The following is a 16,660-nucleotide window of genomic DNA, read 5'->3' as shown; positions in this document are numbered from 1 at the left end:
TTCTGAGCTGCTACTAGTGAACAATTGTGGTGTTGCACATTCATGCGGTCACTTACCGATTCCAGCTGTTTCCACGAGCTCTCAATGTGCTGCTGTGCCTTACGCCCATCATGGAAGTGCTGTCAGAACAGTTGGGGAAAGGGGAGGGGATATTATCGCATTATTCACAAGCTTAAGGGATTTTAAAGCAGGTGAACCTGACCTTGACATAGCAGGATAATAAATTTGAAACAGTTAAAGTAAGAGTCTCAACCATACCAATAAACATTATTCTTATTACCCACACTGTGATATGAATGTATTACAATAATGTGAACTGAGAAAGTAGGGCAAACTCAAATAGATACTATACTGTAGCTACATTAACAATAATGACACATAACCCATGGGCTTTGATTTGATTTGCACAAGCTCAAGCAAATGGCTATGAGTGTATCTGATTAAAGATCAACCAGATCATAGCCCATCAGTTCAACACAGGTGCACCAAGCGTTAGCTTTGCTAGCAGCATGGCTCTATGGATGGCAATGTCAGCTTATCTGTCTTTCAGCCTGTCGGTCCACCAATATCTCAATCACCTGTACCTTAAACATTAGGTACAGACGATTATGGATAAATTGTAAAGCATCATCCAGTCAAAATTTTAAAAAGACTCACCTGTACTTTGTTTTAGTACTAATTAGAAAATGTTTGCATGTTAGCACACTAAAACAAGATGGTAAGCGCGGTAAACGTTATAGCTGTTTGACATCAGCATGCAACATTTTCTTATGTATGTATGTTAGCATTTAGCTGTTTTGTTAAAGAAACAACACACACACTCTGACTGTAACAAGACAGGTACAACTGATGAGAACGTAGAATAGGAAACACAGAGAGGCTAACTGATTGTAAGAACAATGGTTGGACATGAAATGAGATGCTTAAAGTGAACATGCCATGAGATAAAACATGGAAGGAGCCAGATATTGTTATCTAGGGGGAGCAGACATGTCACAATAGAACTTGGCACTGCCGAGTGTGGCATATTAGAAAAGGCTAGGTGGCAGTTGCTGGTCTTAACTGTTTTTGTAAAAGGCCTCACTTGGCCTATCTCTCCAGGGGACCAGACCACTTGGCCCAAAGGCAGAGCACATCTCTCTATAGCTCTCTGTATGGATCACAGCCAGATCCCCAGGAAACATAGCCAATTTTAAACTTTTGTTGTTTTGAAATTAGATTATAATTACTTATAAACCATACAAATAATTCCTCCATTCCCTGTGGTCACATTAATCTGCTAAAACAATCCAAAAAGAATCTAATTTAAACAAAAATGACATAGAGACTTGACTATCAATGAGGTATCCCCTGGTTATGCAGACTGCAGAAGCTAGGGTCAGAAGCTGAGCTGAATGTTGATGCTGCCATTCAATGACAGACCCAGGCCATTATAAACAACAGAAAGCTGTTGCTTGTACGTCTCTTGAATTTCAGCCCTTTGGCCAGCACAAGGAAGTCCTCAGTATTCTATGTACTAACTCAAACACACAGCAAGAGATGTGAAATTAAGACTGATGCAGAAGGCCTAAAAGGTTAATCTCACCTGAATAACACTGGACATGAGAGTAGTTAGTGAGAATGTGCGCTGGTTTGCCTCAGGTAGTCACACTTCTCATTTCCCAAAGTTTCGAGGGAAGCTGAGTAAAATGAGGAAGTGCTCCAGTGTTTCAGAGGAACTATTTGAGCTCGAACAGAAAATGGGACACTGTGGAGCCGGTGAAGTCCTGTCGAACCAATGTATAACGAAGCATTTTTTCAACTGTTGTTAAGACCCTGACCTTCAAATTCTTGTTTGATAAGAACAAATCTTATTCAGTGATGAACTATCTCACTAAATGACGATCAGATACATCGAAGATAGCGTAAAGCCTTTCCACAACACACCGCACCAGACTGGCTGACATCATTGTTACTATACAGCATTCTTTCAACCAAATATTTGTCTCCATAACAACATATCTGAAAATATCCAGCATCTCATGCTGTCTGCATCAACAAATCTTCCATCACTATGAAGAAAAACAAACTACGCTGACACTCTTCTACAAACAGCTCCACCAGATTCACAAGATCCTGCTGGAGGATGTAGATCTACCGACCACATCATGTTTGCGTTACCAAACCAAGACACATGAGCTCACTCGCTTTCAAACGCGTTTTAAAAAAAAGAGTTTTCATTTTAAAAAAAGAGTCCATCATTGTTTGTGACTAACAGCCATCTGTGATGAAGGTACAAATGCTGCAGTAATTTAGGCAGATGTTATGCAGTGTTGCACACTAGTGTCTCTGTGTTTAAATTCAGAGGCTGCAGTGATTCACTTGGTCCTCTTGGTCCATGCAGCTTTTGTGTTCAACACAAGAAAGAGTAGACGCACCCCACCTTCCTCCACACGTCCCTCTTAGCGACAGCATGTTACTGCTGGCACCGTCAGGGACATCTGGGGTACTTCAACAGGTCGGTGCCCTGAAGCTGCCACTCTCAGTTACCCAGGCATTTGAAAGACACGGTGAGAGAGAAAAAAAGCTGGACATAACAGGCTAAGAAATTCTTGAACTTGAACTAACTGTAATAAAAATGAGATTGGAAAATATGATCATTATGCATCCAAGCACATTAGATCAGAGATGGGAGAATATTTAATAATGCGAAGCAGTATTGCTCACTTTGCTATGACTACATTTTCATAGACAAAGGAATTCCACGTTTCCTGCTCTTACGCACCTCCTGGTTCAACACAGACCACCAGACTCCCCCCAGGGCATGTAAGAGTGAAAGGACCTAGGTGTAGTAATAGATTCTGTGAAGTCTTGTTTTGACAGATTTCAATCGCTATAATTACAGACAGAATATTTCTCTGAAACACACACACAAACAATCTCAATCTTAAATAGCTACTTTCCAGTGCCCACCTGGTATACCTGACTGAGCTGTGGTGAGACAGACATGCTCTAATAGGGCTGAGTGTGACATACACTCTGTGTGCCTCCGTGGCTGTCCCCTCCACGTATATCATCATAAACAGTTTCGGGCAAAACAAACAATCCATAAACACCTTCTGCTTTTGACGAAGAGAGGAATGAAAACTTCGCTACAGCACTGCATTTGAACTTGTGTGAAGGGGTGCACTTGGACATCTGTGCGCGCACACAAGCTCCAGGTGATCTGTTAGTCATTCATTGGCGCGACCTGGTTCATAGGAATGTGCACCTGCAGTCCTGTACAGTTGTCTACACACATAATCATTAGGTACTAGAAATAGCCACAAGTCGCACAAGATCCAGAGACTAGAGAGATGATTAAACCTTACGAAAGCTCCACTGAGAGCTCATGTTTAAATCATCAGGCGACGATTCAAACAGAGAAGTTACAGCATTCTGGTGTGAGATGTGCATGCAGCAACATTGGGAACAATCAATTCTCTGTCCTTCCTGCTTCCTATTTGTCTTACCACTCAACACAAGAAGGCATGTGAGGCCACTCTGGAGATACACATTGTACTTACACTGTTACACTGTGGCTGGATCTCTCTTCTGCTTCCAAGAGACAAATGAGGGCAATATCCTCTGCCAAACCCACCTAAAGATGTTTAATAGAGCGTTATAGTTTTCAGCTGACTTTTCACTAAATGCAATGCTTATTTCCTTGGCCCTGCCAGCTGAAGATGGGTTTGGAATTTTTATTTTTTGTCTTTTTTTCTAGCTGGTTAAACATGTCACACTGCAGCAGGATAAGATAAGATAAAACTATGTGCTGTGCTGTGGGTACAAGTGGATACAAAAGAGCATACACTAAACTAACCCTCAAGCGGACTCCCTCAGTAACACATGTTGAAATACAGTATACAATAAATACAGTTGTGATATTTACATATGTTACAAATGTTACAGCAAATGGGCAGTCTCTGGAGGTCTTAGTGTTTAAGGGTCTTTATCAGACCTCATTAAAGGATATCTAAGCCCTGTGATCAGAGGCCTGGTGAGGACAGCAGTATGCTGACAGAACACCTTATTATGATTCCTCAGCACAATCACAGTGAGACTTAGGCTCTTCATCCCATATTAACCCTGCCTGCTCTTCATCATTGCCCATTATACTATTAGGCCATGAACAACCAATGCCTGGCAAACAAGTTGGCATCTTATTGAGGTCAAGATCACATTAAATCGAAAAGCCTGACCTAGAAAACCAGGTTCCAATTTTGTGCAAACAAGAATATGTGCTCTCAAATAAAATCCTTAAAAACCACATTCTTCACCTCACCTCCTGTGTCACACCAAGCTGAGCTTAGCAAGAGGTTCACTCAGGGTAACAGCTAAGTCAGGTGGGGAGTTACACATACAACCCCACATGAGAAACTTATGAGGTATTATTGTTTTTCTCCTTGTGATTTGCAGTGTGGGTTTTATCTGTCCAATAAGATCCCTATAAATCCAGGAGTGGCAAGCCCTGACCCTCCTGTAATCCCACTGTCTGGGTCTGCCTGCACATCTTTGTCTGATATAGACACAAATCAAAAAGCTACAACAGAAAGAGCACTGAGTGGTGGTTACAATTTAATGAGAATGCAACCAGAGAAAAGAAGGACAGGAAGTCATGAGCCATGACTTCTTTATGAAAACATTTCAGAATATTACACCTTTTCTAATAGCGTTAGTGTTAGAGACTTAGTATGAAACCTTTTCTAAAAAAAAAGGTAAATTTCCTTGTAGCTTGGGGTTACTGTCATTCTGAGTAGCCTTTTCAACACTTTAAACAGCTCATCGCCATCATTCATGTGTGTTGAATCAAAACTGAAAGAAAAAATAAATAAATAAAGGCTACATTTACCCTACAAGGACACTTTTCTGATTACCACTGAGGAAACTATTTGCTCAGTGCCTTTAGATGAAACGATCCTCTGTTCTGAAAAGACACTGTGAGTTAGGGGTTTGTTATGAAGGGAAACCCCGCTGCCCCGGCTAACTAAAGAATCACTGTTGTAGGTCTTCTTTAGTCAAAAGTGGCAGGCACAAACCATTCACAGTATCAGCTGCTAAAAAAATGCTGCGAAAACTGAGAAACCGCGGGGTGCAAAGGTTGTGAAAGAGAAACTATGAGGAGATATGGGAGAAGGACAGGGGGAAAAAAGAGATAAGTCGGGATATTTATGAATAAAGCAGAGGAAAAGGAGAGGAAAGGCACAGAGAAATGAAGAGGAAAGGCAGTGTCGGAGTGACATCTGATCGGTCAACGGACCCTCGATCTGGACACTAGAGATACAGATGCTATGCCAATCCAAACCAAGCCGAAAGAACAAACAAGGCCTTGAGGGGGTGGATGATTCCCTTTCCGGGGCACTGGAAATCCCCCTTCTCTCTGCATTTGCTGTGACTAAAACCAAGTTGAAAATCAATAATCAAATCAATAAAATTAGTAATAATGTGACCAAGGGCTTCCTGTATTCAGGTAGAGTAACGAACGGAGCAACATGGTTGTCACCAGTTGTGCACTTGTAATTCAACAACTCTAAAAAATGTCACTATGCATTTGAGCAGCCCTCTGGTTTTGGTTTTCCACTCCAGTTCCCTCAGCTGGACTTCCGTGACACAAGAGTCCATGCCAGCTGCGTAGCTTTCTCTCTGCCCCTTCACCAGCTCTATGGATTTAATGGGCACCACACTGTTATCTATGAGTCGTGTGCTGCAGTTCCCCTTGCTCTTCCAAATCATTTTATAATGGCGAGGAAGAAAGTGACTTCAACATTTAAGAATAGTGTGCGGTGCTCCAATCTTTTGTAAGTTGGTTTTAAAAGACAGAAAATAGCCTGTAATGATAGAGAGCCGATGACTTTATTCCATAAAAAGGACTCAGTCAGTCACGTTTTGCACTTCTGGAGAGCCTTTGGGTGTATCTATATTTACTCAGTGATGACCTCAGTTCATGCAGAATAGAGTAGGCAGAGGGAATGCGCTACTTAATTTCTTTTCAGCCAGTATGTCTCATTTCTTCTATCATTGGGAGAATGACGTTAATGTGGACAAAACTGAAACAAAGAACTAGAAGTAAAACGATGGATACAGAAGGTTAGAATATAAAACGATGTCTCACCGATTTTCTCTCAGTCTTGATCTCCTGCAGGTAGCGCGAAAGCTCGGAGATGATTTGGGACGTCAAGTTCTCCGCTATAACCTCGTGTTGACCGGCGTAGTCATTTAACTCATTAAGTGACGTCAGGAAGGCTCGACAGAAGGTGTACCTGGTGAGACACATCAAGTGATGTCAGAGAAGAAAAGAGTCAAAATTTTTCTTACTTTTTTTGTGTAAATTAAAAATCCTTTAACTTACTTGCTCTCTTCCTCTTCTCGGGAGTTCTTCTTGGGTTGATATTTCTTTGATAAATTCCTGTAAGAGCAAAGAGTTCAGCTTCATCAGACATTTCTTACAGTATCTTCCTAAGAGCACAGTGTGCAGACAGGTAGTGCACCATTCACATTATATTTCCCTGACAGCGCCCTTATGGTACTGCCAAAGGATCATCCAGAACACCATTCAATCCAGCAGAGTGCTTTCTGCTCCTGCTACTACATCCCCTTTCTTCTCTTCAGGTCATAAATCATTGCCCCCGCAGGAGTAAGCATGCAGAACCAGTCACCAGAAACATCCATGCTTTTCTTATGCAGCCAGTGCCCTTGTTTTGACTCTGGCTGTATGTTAGTGGCACCAGATGAGTGCAGTGTGAGGAGGCGAAGCAAATATGAGATGAATGGTATACAGGGTTGTGCAAGGATGAAAGAAAATATGTCACTGCACTAGATGTAGGTTAATAGGTATTGTTGAGAATAGGCTGCGAATTAACAACTCTTTTTATGGTTATACAGTCCTTCAATGTCCTTCTCTCAACCTAGCAATCATTGTGTCGTTTGACAGGCTACGGTACATCATGTCACGTGAGTTTCATCATGACAGTGTGACACATTCACCACCGCTGATGCTCTGTTTGACGGTTACTCCTTCAACAGAACATAATAACATGCACTATGTTCTGATGGACTGGGGGCACATTGTGTACGGGTAATTAAAGAGCACTGGTGAAAATGAACAACCACGTGAAAAAAAGGGATGACCACAAAAAAGACAAGCCATTTATCTTTTCACTAAAACTAGAGCTAATGTGTGCTTATTAGAAATGTATGTTGAGTCACAATCTATAATAAACACTACAATAATTTGAACACCTGTCCACTTTTCAGTTCACCTTTAAAAGAGCTGATAACAGTTGGTGGTAGTCCTTGTTGTGACATTACAGTACTGCATTTACTGACGAAATCTAAATGCCTCAGCATGTACATGTCGTAAAAGAGCATGCTAAATTCATGCTAAATAATGCACAAAAAAAACAACCTGCATATAAAGTGAGCCTGCACTCCTTCCTCTCTCTGCTCACATCCCCCACACCCCTCCTCCCTGGTGGTGTTTGCACTGTTGCTAGGCAGATCTACTGGACTATCTGTCTCCCTGTCCTTCTCACCTCCCATTTCTAATAATAGTGCTAGTTCCCCTAACTCATTCATTCACTCAGAGCCAGAGGTCATATACACTCACCTCAATAACATAATTAGGGTAGCAAATTAATTAGGAGGATTAAGCAAGCATTGTTAGGTGCATGTTTGTTTAAGTGTGTCAGGTTATGTCTGTGTGTGTCTGTCTGGAAGATGATGACTGCAACATATTGGTTGATCCTGTAACCACAGTAAAGACACACACATTTTTCACCCTCTCCCCGTCTCTTTTGTTAGCAGGACTTTATTCCTACTGTGTTATGGATTATGCCAGACTGGAATTTGGGGGAGGAGGAGGAGGAGGCATTAATGCATTGCCCTGCAATGACTAGACTGAAGCATTGTGCATGCTTACACCAATGCAGGGGAAGAGGATTATTCATGGATTAGTGCAGTACGTTTAGTATGGTCATTGAAATGGTACAAAGTAGTGTAATAGCCATAGATGACATTCAATTGGCGAAGAATGTAGGCTATTTCATACAGTTTTAAAAAATGTTTTTGCAATTGTATGACAACTGCTTAATCTCACTTATATAAGCGCTACACAAATTAATTCAACTTACTTGATCAATTACTAAATGGCCCAGTTCTGTTTGCTTTTTTCACAGTAGCATTTTGACTTTTCAGGGAACACCCAAGTGTAACTACTAACATTAGGGCTGAAACTAACAAATATTTTCATTATCGATGAATCATTTGATCTATAAAATGTCAGATAATGTCTTGTCCAAGTGCTTGTTTTGTCCAATCAACTCTCCAAAGCCCAAACGTCTTTAGTAAGTCCAAAGCAAGCTGGAAGCACAAAATGTTTGGCCTTTTTGCTTGAAAAATAACTGATTATTTTAACAGTCAATTGATTAATCTACTAATAATTTCATAACTCCAACTGATTCATTGTCAAAGTGAGCCATACCAGTAAGTCAGCATTACCTAAACCAGTGCTGTGAAACTTGCATAGTTATATGGAATGCCGCCATTATTAACATTTCTAAATACACCTGTGCCTTATGTGTTAAGACATGTCAAAAGGCCTGTTACCTCTTTAGGGAAAGGAAATCTCCCCAACAACACAGATGAGAGAATAGAGGACTAGATCCAAGGGCCAATTGAATTACTTTAGACCTAACAGCCCCGAGTTTCTTTTGGACTGAGCGTGCCTGTTGGATTAAACCTGATTTCATGAGCTATGCTGATTCCAAAGGATAATTAGTCCTGAGGTATCGCCAAGTAGCACCACAACAAAGAAGAACTGTATACTGAGAACACAGGAAAAATCTTTGACTCATGCTATCCTGTCTGTACATCCTTTCCTCATTTTGGCCTTTTTCTGTCAAGTGTGCCAATCTGTGTGTGTGTGTGTCGTGTGCCGTTTGACAGCGGGCCCTCTGTATTAATAAGCATAGTGACTAAAAACATCCGCACCATCTGTGGAGCCTGAACTTCAATAAAAGCTAACCTGCAAAGAGTCCCCCCTGTTCTTTTGTCAAACATACTGTAGACAGATGCTGGCTTATTGAATTATGGGATATCTGCATGTGTTCAAATGCAAGTACGTTTTTACAAGTACATGTTTTGAGGCCACAATATTTGTTAAAAACACTAGCAAACTAGTGAGGCAGATATTGATTTGCATTTACAGTAACCAACAGCGCTGAATGTGCATTACTTCCCCCCGCCATGCAGCTATAGAGGTCCTATTAGATGACTCTGTTGGACTGAATATGGCCGGACCGGAAACAAACACAAATGATTGATAGAAGCCAGTTTGATGTGTTCACTGGGGGGCTGCTAGCTAACTAGCTAACCACCAACCGCAGATAGAGCAGCTGTTAGCAATTAGCTACTTTAGCAACAAGTAAAGTCATATGTCCATCAGGAAACTCTGGGTGAATGTCGTGATATTATTGGATCAAATTAGTTGGTTCAAGCCTACATAAGCCCACGTCAGATTTAGTTTAATCGGAAGAAAAAAAAAAAAAAAAAAAAAAAAATTGGATTTGATTTGATTTGATTTTTTTTGTTTGTCTTGGCATTTACTGTTAAGTAGGTGCACAACCTGACCAGGGATGTGATCTGATCTAAAAGGGTTAAAAGACCATTTTTCATTTCATCTCGACTTTAAGCATCATGACAGAAGACATATGAGTGCACTGAATACTTTCTGTTCAGCATTTCTTTTTAATAAGTTTGGCATTGCCTCTTAATTAAAAAGCAAAGAATGAGAAAGACAGTAGAAAATCAAGACATCAAAACAATCTACAAATATAAAACAGCATTTTCGTGAAAAAATTGATTTCTGTTTGATATGCGTCTGTCTTTAAGTGTGAAAAGTTCATGGTTCAGGGATATGCTCTATGGGTAATGCATGCATGCAAAAACAGACTACTAGTCCTATTATCTCAAGCTGAGTTAATTCTCATAAAGATGAGTGATGTGGTCTGTAGAGGGTTTGTTAAATGGGGTTGCTATGTGAATACTGGATTGGTATTGGCTAGTCACTATGCAATAGGGGGTTGGGGTCTATACTTAAGAGCATTAGCCATATTGCCAGGCTTCTTTAAAGATGAGGATTGTGGATTTGGGGAGTATCTCCTACTGTGTTGGGATGCAAGAGGCCTTAGGAGATGGATCTTCTCCGTGCAGGACTGCTCATGCTCCCATCACTGCCTTTGAAAATCAGAGTCTGCCCCAAAACAGAGTTTGTATGGGAATAACTGGAGGGGGCGGGGCAGACACTCGTAGTTGGAGGGGGAAAAAAATCTGGGTCAGACCTGGTGTTGATAATGCTGATACCTTGTAGTCTCTATGGAAACACAGGCTCCACCCCATCCCCCCACAACCTGACTTCCTCTTGCCTGAAGCACAAGCAAGCAACAGCGGATAGCATGCATGCACGAGAGAGTGAGCGAGGCAGCCAGAGTGACTCCTTATAGACAAAAAAAAGTGAAAGATGGAGGGGGGAATATACATCCTCTTTAGCACGACTGATTTGGCACTAAACTTACATAAAGAAATTATGCCTCAATGAAGAACAGCAATGCCTCTATGAAAATATGAACATTTTGTAATAATTAATATAACACTGCTAATGTATTATTTCCCACATTCAGTCCCCCCCCGTCCCCCCCCCCCCGGGGGGGGGCAGAGGTCATGGTCAGCTACATAACGAGCTGGTAAGTAGGTCAAATCCTGCCATAGAGGGGTTTCTTTATCCAAGCCACCAGGATGGAGAGTGACCCTAATTTCCACCAGGCAACCCTGAATATGGATCATAGATCAGCTTGCGTATACTCACCTAATTTGTTTTGCATAGTTGATTTCAATCTCTGATCTCTCCTTGACAAATTTGGTGTACTTCTCCACATATTCGATCCCCCACTGTGTATGCTTCTCCAAGTTGTCAAACTGATCCTGCAGAAAGGAAGAAGAAGAAGACGTAATGTTTAAATCATTCAAATACAAGGGAGATAACAATCTGTCCTGATCAAGTATACTGAAAGGAGAGGAGGAGAAGTCAAGCCAAACAAAACATTACACCAACTTGGTGTGGATTTTATTGTACATACTGTAGGACCTAAAGCTGAATTTACATTAAATGCCACAGTAAATTAAGTTTATTCTGATATTACCACGTATCCATCTTAGTATTTGAACACAGCCTAGATACAGATTCTTACTAACTGAAATGTCTAAGAATTCATCTAATACTCCCACATTTGTTGTGACCCATCAACCAAAGTAATTGGGCATATGTGTTAGCTCATATGGCTATTCAGCCAGTAATCAGATAAAAGCATCTGACCTACTCTCATGGCTACAATTCTTACGTTAAACACCTTCAAAAGTCTTCCCATGAAATCCTTAATATCATCTTAAAGTGATGTCTGTCACAGAGGATAAGTGCGGTTCATAGTGAAAACAGGCACTCACAGTCTACACTACTGATAACCAAATACAGCTGTTGGGGCTGAACTCATTATTCATGATGTGTTCATGACTTGTGAGGAAAAAATGAGCCTCCTGTTGGCTGAGGTCACGTCTTGAAATTCATCAGTTCAGAAAAAGGATACCAATGAACACACGCACATGGCACAGCTCACATTTACTGACGATTATGTGGCTACGTCTGAACAAACTTCTTACTACAGTGTGGGTGTAATTTTAAAGAACCAAAAAAAAAAAACAACCTTGGTGTTGCTCCAACAGTCCCCCATCCTCTCCTCTACCATGTCTGGAGTCTTCTTAATAGTCCAGCTAAAGGTTCTTCTAGCATGACACACTAAGCATGTGAAGTGTCAGCTCGAACATGTTCGTCTGATTCTCTGAGCAAACCGTGAGATGTGCTCTACAACAGCTTGAAACATCTCTGCACTAAAAGCATTGACATTATAGACACAGGAAGTGGTTGTGGTGATGAAAAGTTTGAGAGTTAGGCTATGCTAGCCTACACAGTCATGCAGCATTTTGGGGTATCTTTAGTTTGTTAGAATTAAAGCATGTGGAAAATTCAGGTGGTGAGTCTTCATCTGTAGTTGAAGTCTCATCATGTCATTTTAAGTGTGATAAAGTCTCTCAAACAACTTTGAAATAGAATCCACAAATTAAACGACTTCTTTGAAGCACTCAAGGACAACAATAGAGAGTACTTTGAGCGAGAGGGACTTTCCAGTCTGCATTGTCAGTTTCAGTGAGCAATCACTCATAAACAAGCCATTCAATGGGAAAATTGCAAGATAAAACCAAACAATTAGACATTTCACTGAAATAATGAGGAAACTCTTGTTTATTTCCTTCAGTTTCTCTGCATCTAGAGACCTATCCACTGTTTTTCCTGTTTCCACATCAAGCTTCCCCTACCTTTATGCCCAAGAGCACGCTTACTCTCATACCTATTTGCCAATTAAAGTAATCAAACAACATTTACTTCATTATCATTAGTAAGCATCAACCATTCTTGGAGAAAAGCAATCAGCACACATCACTGCAGCTACATCATGCACAAACCCTCCCCCTCTAACATACACTCTTCCACACACATAACTCAGATTACCCTTTTATGCAGGGGCACCATCTTATCCAGCGTGTCTCCGTGTGGAATGTGTACCCTTTTGAAATATCCAAAATGTCCATCCAACTGGCCCACCCCCACCCCCCCTCCAAAGCAGCTCAACAAAAGGCTGAGGTTAGGTTAGAGAATGCATCCACAAGACCATTTCTCAGGTATCCAAAGCAAGTACAGATTAGTGAGAGCGTGCCTGGGTCGGGAACAATGTCCGCTGACCCCACTCCCACACAATAACAAAGAAACTGCACAGTCGTGGCAAGTAATTCCTGATTGTCTGGAAAGAGCAGGAGTCCCAAAGAACAAGGCAGGAACCGATGCAGCACACTCTGCAATCTGAGGTCACGGCTGCTCACAGCATTCAGGCTCAATGCTCCATCAGGCGTAAGGTGGAATAAGTGGGATGGGAGAGGAGGATAGTGAGAGAGAGCGGAAAAATGGAGGGAGGGGGCTTGAAAGGAGTAGAAATGACAGAAGAGGCGGGATTACACGGGAGGGGATTAAATTCTGGGTGGGGGTAGGAGGCAATCCTACACTGCTGCGACCTCATAAACTTTTCTCTTTACCATTTATAAAATATATATAAAATAAAGGTAATGGGGAGTCATTCTGTGCTCATGAATCTTTGCTAATATCAGATGGGAGAGAAGAGGCAGTTGACTCGAGTAAAATGGAAAGTCATCAATGCAATTCTCCAGCTACAAGAGAAAGAGCAGATTAATAAATTATGAGTCAAAGTGAGGGAAATAACAATACATTACGTGAAAGTGTGTCAGACGCGAGCATGCAGTCTTGTAGTCTCCATTATCTTGTAAATGGAGTGGTAGTTTGTAAAGAAAACTTTTTACAGAAAGTAAATATAAATCAACATTTCTAGTGGTATTACTGGCTATGATCTTGATTATGAAAACTATTTCCAAGACAGACGTAAAGACAAAATTTTTTCCCAACTTTTATCCCATCAGTAGGACAAGACGAATTTCAAAAATTTGTAAAATGAATCCTCTTTCCAGTTACTTGAGATAGTGTGCAGTGTTTCTGCTTTACACAACAGAAACACGATGGATATTTTACAAGCACAGACCAGGTAAAGCAACAGTGAACAGCGAACACACAAGTGCATTTGGTACCACGTTGGTTTCGATCATTCTGATAGGCTGCTAGGTCATTAACAAGCCTCCTCCACATACGTGGCACCTGCTGCTGTGAAAATGGTGGAAAAACACGAGTTCTGCATCCTTTCCACAACTTTAGAAAACAGACTGCTGATAGAGAACTTCAGCAGACCAGACGCATACAGGGAGAGAGTGAAAGAAAGTGGCGGGGCAATCGGTGTGTTTGTAAGAGACCCGAGGTGCAGGTGCATGCACCTCTGGTGCGTAGAGAAAAGTAAACTGGAGGGAAAAGCAAGGTGAGCAGATTCATGTAGTGAGTAAACACTAAAACAAGGTGTAGAATGAAGTAAAATGAAAATGGTGATATAAGAAATAACCTACTTGAAATATACCACCCTCCCACCCGTCTCCGCCACAGTTTCGGTGTGCATGCAAATCAGGGTTGGCTGAACAGTGAACAGTTACTCATATTCAAACCTGCAAAGGAATTTCTGTAAAACCTCATCCTATAGCCCACGTACTAAAGACTAATAACTCCAACTGATTCTGTCATCTGCAGCCTCTGACACCTGACCTTGTTCCTGCAGGAGGGAAAAGGTGGGGGATCCGCTCAGGAGACGAACCATCCCCACTCTGCTTGTTATTTCAGGACACAATCCCACTCACTGTGATGCATGTACTATTGTGGTAATACATGAAAGAAAATAAATAGAACTGTGCGGCTAAATATTTTTTTATTATCCCGGATATGGGAAACAGCTTCAAATGGAGTACAAAGGAGACACCTAGCAGTTACTAAATATATGTAGGTTGCCCATGTGCTGTAAGAAAACAAACACAAACTTGTTTAAGGATCAGCCACCTAACCTCCAACCCTTCCCAACTGGTGTTGGAGATTATGGTGCAGTTTAATGTATTAGACTGCCAGTTAATCTGGACTAATGCACATTATTTAGCAACCATTCTAGATCCGATCTCTTGATGGCACCCACACTGAGGGCTAGTTGACCTGCATCCCTACAAAACAGAGGCTTTATCTTTTCTCACTGTTTAACAGCAAAAACACAAGGAGGAGCATACCACAGCCTCATATTAATCCCATGTCTTGGTCATCTCCTCTAGAAGCAAGGAAAGGCTGTAAGGATTTGAATCATTGCAGCAACCACAGAAGGCAATAGAGAGCAACAACACTGCTACTAATGTTGCCAGAACAGTATCAGTAGGGGTTATAGTGAAGAAATGACACAACACAAAGCACATCTCTGGCACATTAAATAGCTTTAGTGGCACTGCTGTTGATTTCAAAGACACAAGGTCGCCAATAAACGGAGCATGTGAACGAACTGTTCTGTGACCTAACCACACATGTCAGTGCAGACAGGTTTCACATAATAACGCACCTGTCAACCGCAGAAGCAAGTTGGTTTATGATGCAGGCATGCAGAAAACACTAAATAAGAACCATTATGTCATCTCTGTTTTGAGGAAGATGAAGGCAAGAAAATGAGATCACAGATACAGAACGTCAAAAATAGACAAATCCAGTGTTTTCAGATGCAAAGCAGGCGAGTGGCAAAGTGAGTAGAACCGCTTTACAGCTAGGCTTCCCTTTTTTTAAAAACCCCGAACAAATGCTCCTGGGGACACTTCGTGTTTTATTACAGCCTTACCACCTCTGCAGAGGTCAGTTTGCTGCTCTGATGATCACAGCAAAAATCAATATGCCATTAAAAACAAAAGAGCATAGAGAAGAGGTAAAAGGGAGTTGTTTCATTGGTAGCCTGAGGGGAATAAACAGACAGCCGGAAATCGCTGACTAAGTTTAAAAGATGTAAATGAAGATGTAAAACGTCATGTAATGGACGAAAAACACTCAAATCTAGGCTAATACACATGTAGCATGGGGACAGACACCACAATTGGTAATTCTATGCAAATTCATCTCAATAAATAGATTTCTCATTAAATGAACCGACTCTAAACATATAACTGCATTTGTGTCTTCACTTTCGTTAAACCTTTAATAAGATTAATATTATTGTTAACCTCTATCACTTTCAAAAATAACAATTTTCCTGAGTGCATACATAAAAGAAATTATCTTTAACCTTCCAAAACTTGACTTTGATTTTCAAATCTAAGGCCCCATTCACACTACTGCGTTTTCGTTTTAAAACAGAGACCTTTTGCTACATTTGCACCTCCCGTCCAGACTAAAACATCGAAAACAAAGACCTAAAACTGAGAAGTTTGAAAACACTGCCGACACCATTTTTTGTTTTAGTGAAGACGAGCAAAAAGGGAGGACTTTAGAAACAATGATGCAGATCATGTTTGGCTCTCTGATTGGATCTTATAAGTCATGCAAAGCAGAAACACAATGCTACTGCCACAAGGGCTGAGGGGACAGATTATCTGCTGGAAGGAGGATAATGGACAAGAGGCCTATAGATGCTTTTATGGTTTAATTCGTTGAGCAAAGACAGTAGGTTGGTGGGTATGGGCCTGTGCTGACTGAAACCCCATATACCTCATTGTCCCACGTAGCGCATGTCTTGACTTTGAGTTACCATTGATTAGTTGTTGGAGAATGGAGAAAAAGTGGTTTGTCAGAAACTTTAACTGGAAGTTACTGATTGAGTTGTACCCATACGCCTATTTAGTCTGATTAGTAAAAAGAGAGAAGATGGTTTCTGTGTTTTTTTATGCTCTTGTCTATTAGAACCATTATGGTAAACATGAATGAGTTATTATCAGCAGTCACATTAGCTATCAAACCCCAAACTGTAGTGAGAAAGAGAAGGTTGAGGAAGGAACTGCATTCATCCAAAACTGTTCATTAGGCTGTGAGGGTCCTGCCAAGTCAAATAATAAACAAACAGCCTAATTGTGCTCGCAA

The 16,660-nt window shown here is 41.0% G+C and overlaps 1 protein-coding gene across 17 annotated transcripts in view; it reads right to left on the bottom strand.

Moving 5' to 3' along the window:
- Nucleotides 1–16,660, bottom strand: part of LOC123981395 (formin-binding protein 1) — a 57,938-nt gene that overhangs the window by 28,869 nt on the left and 12,409 nt on the right. For all 17 annotated transcript variants that reach the window (XM_046066168.1, XM_046066171.1, XM_046066172.1 and 14 more), the window contains exons 2-5: nucleotides 10,880–10,995; nucleotides 6,368–6,424; nucleotides 6,131–6,278; nucleotides 57–119 (exon numbers count right to left, since the gene is read on the bottom strand). In XM_046066168.1, coding sequence (XP_045922124.1) covers nucleotides 57–119; nucleotides 6,131–6,278; nucleotides 6,368–6,424; nucleotides 10,880–10,995 — 384 coding nt within the window. The remainder of the gene's footprint in view (nucleotides 1–56; nucleotides 120–6,130; nucleotides 6,279–6,367; nucleotides 6,425–10,879; nucleotides 10,996–16,660) is intronic.

The sequence above is a fragment of the Micropterus dolomieu genome, linkage group LG13 (genome assembly GCF_021292245.1).
Source record: "Micropterus dolomieu isolate WLL.071019.BEF.003 ecotype Adirondacks linkage group LG13, ASM2129224v1, whole genome shotgun sequence".
NCBI lineage: Eukaryota > Metazoa > Chordata > Actinopteri > Centrarchiformes > Centrarchidae > Micropterus > Micropterus dolomieu.
The sequence above is the reverse complement of the archived record's forward strand: the minus strand, read 5'-3'. Positions and strand labels throughout refer to the sequence as shown.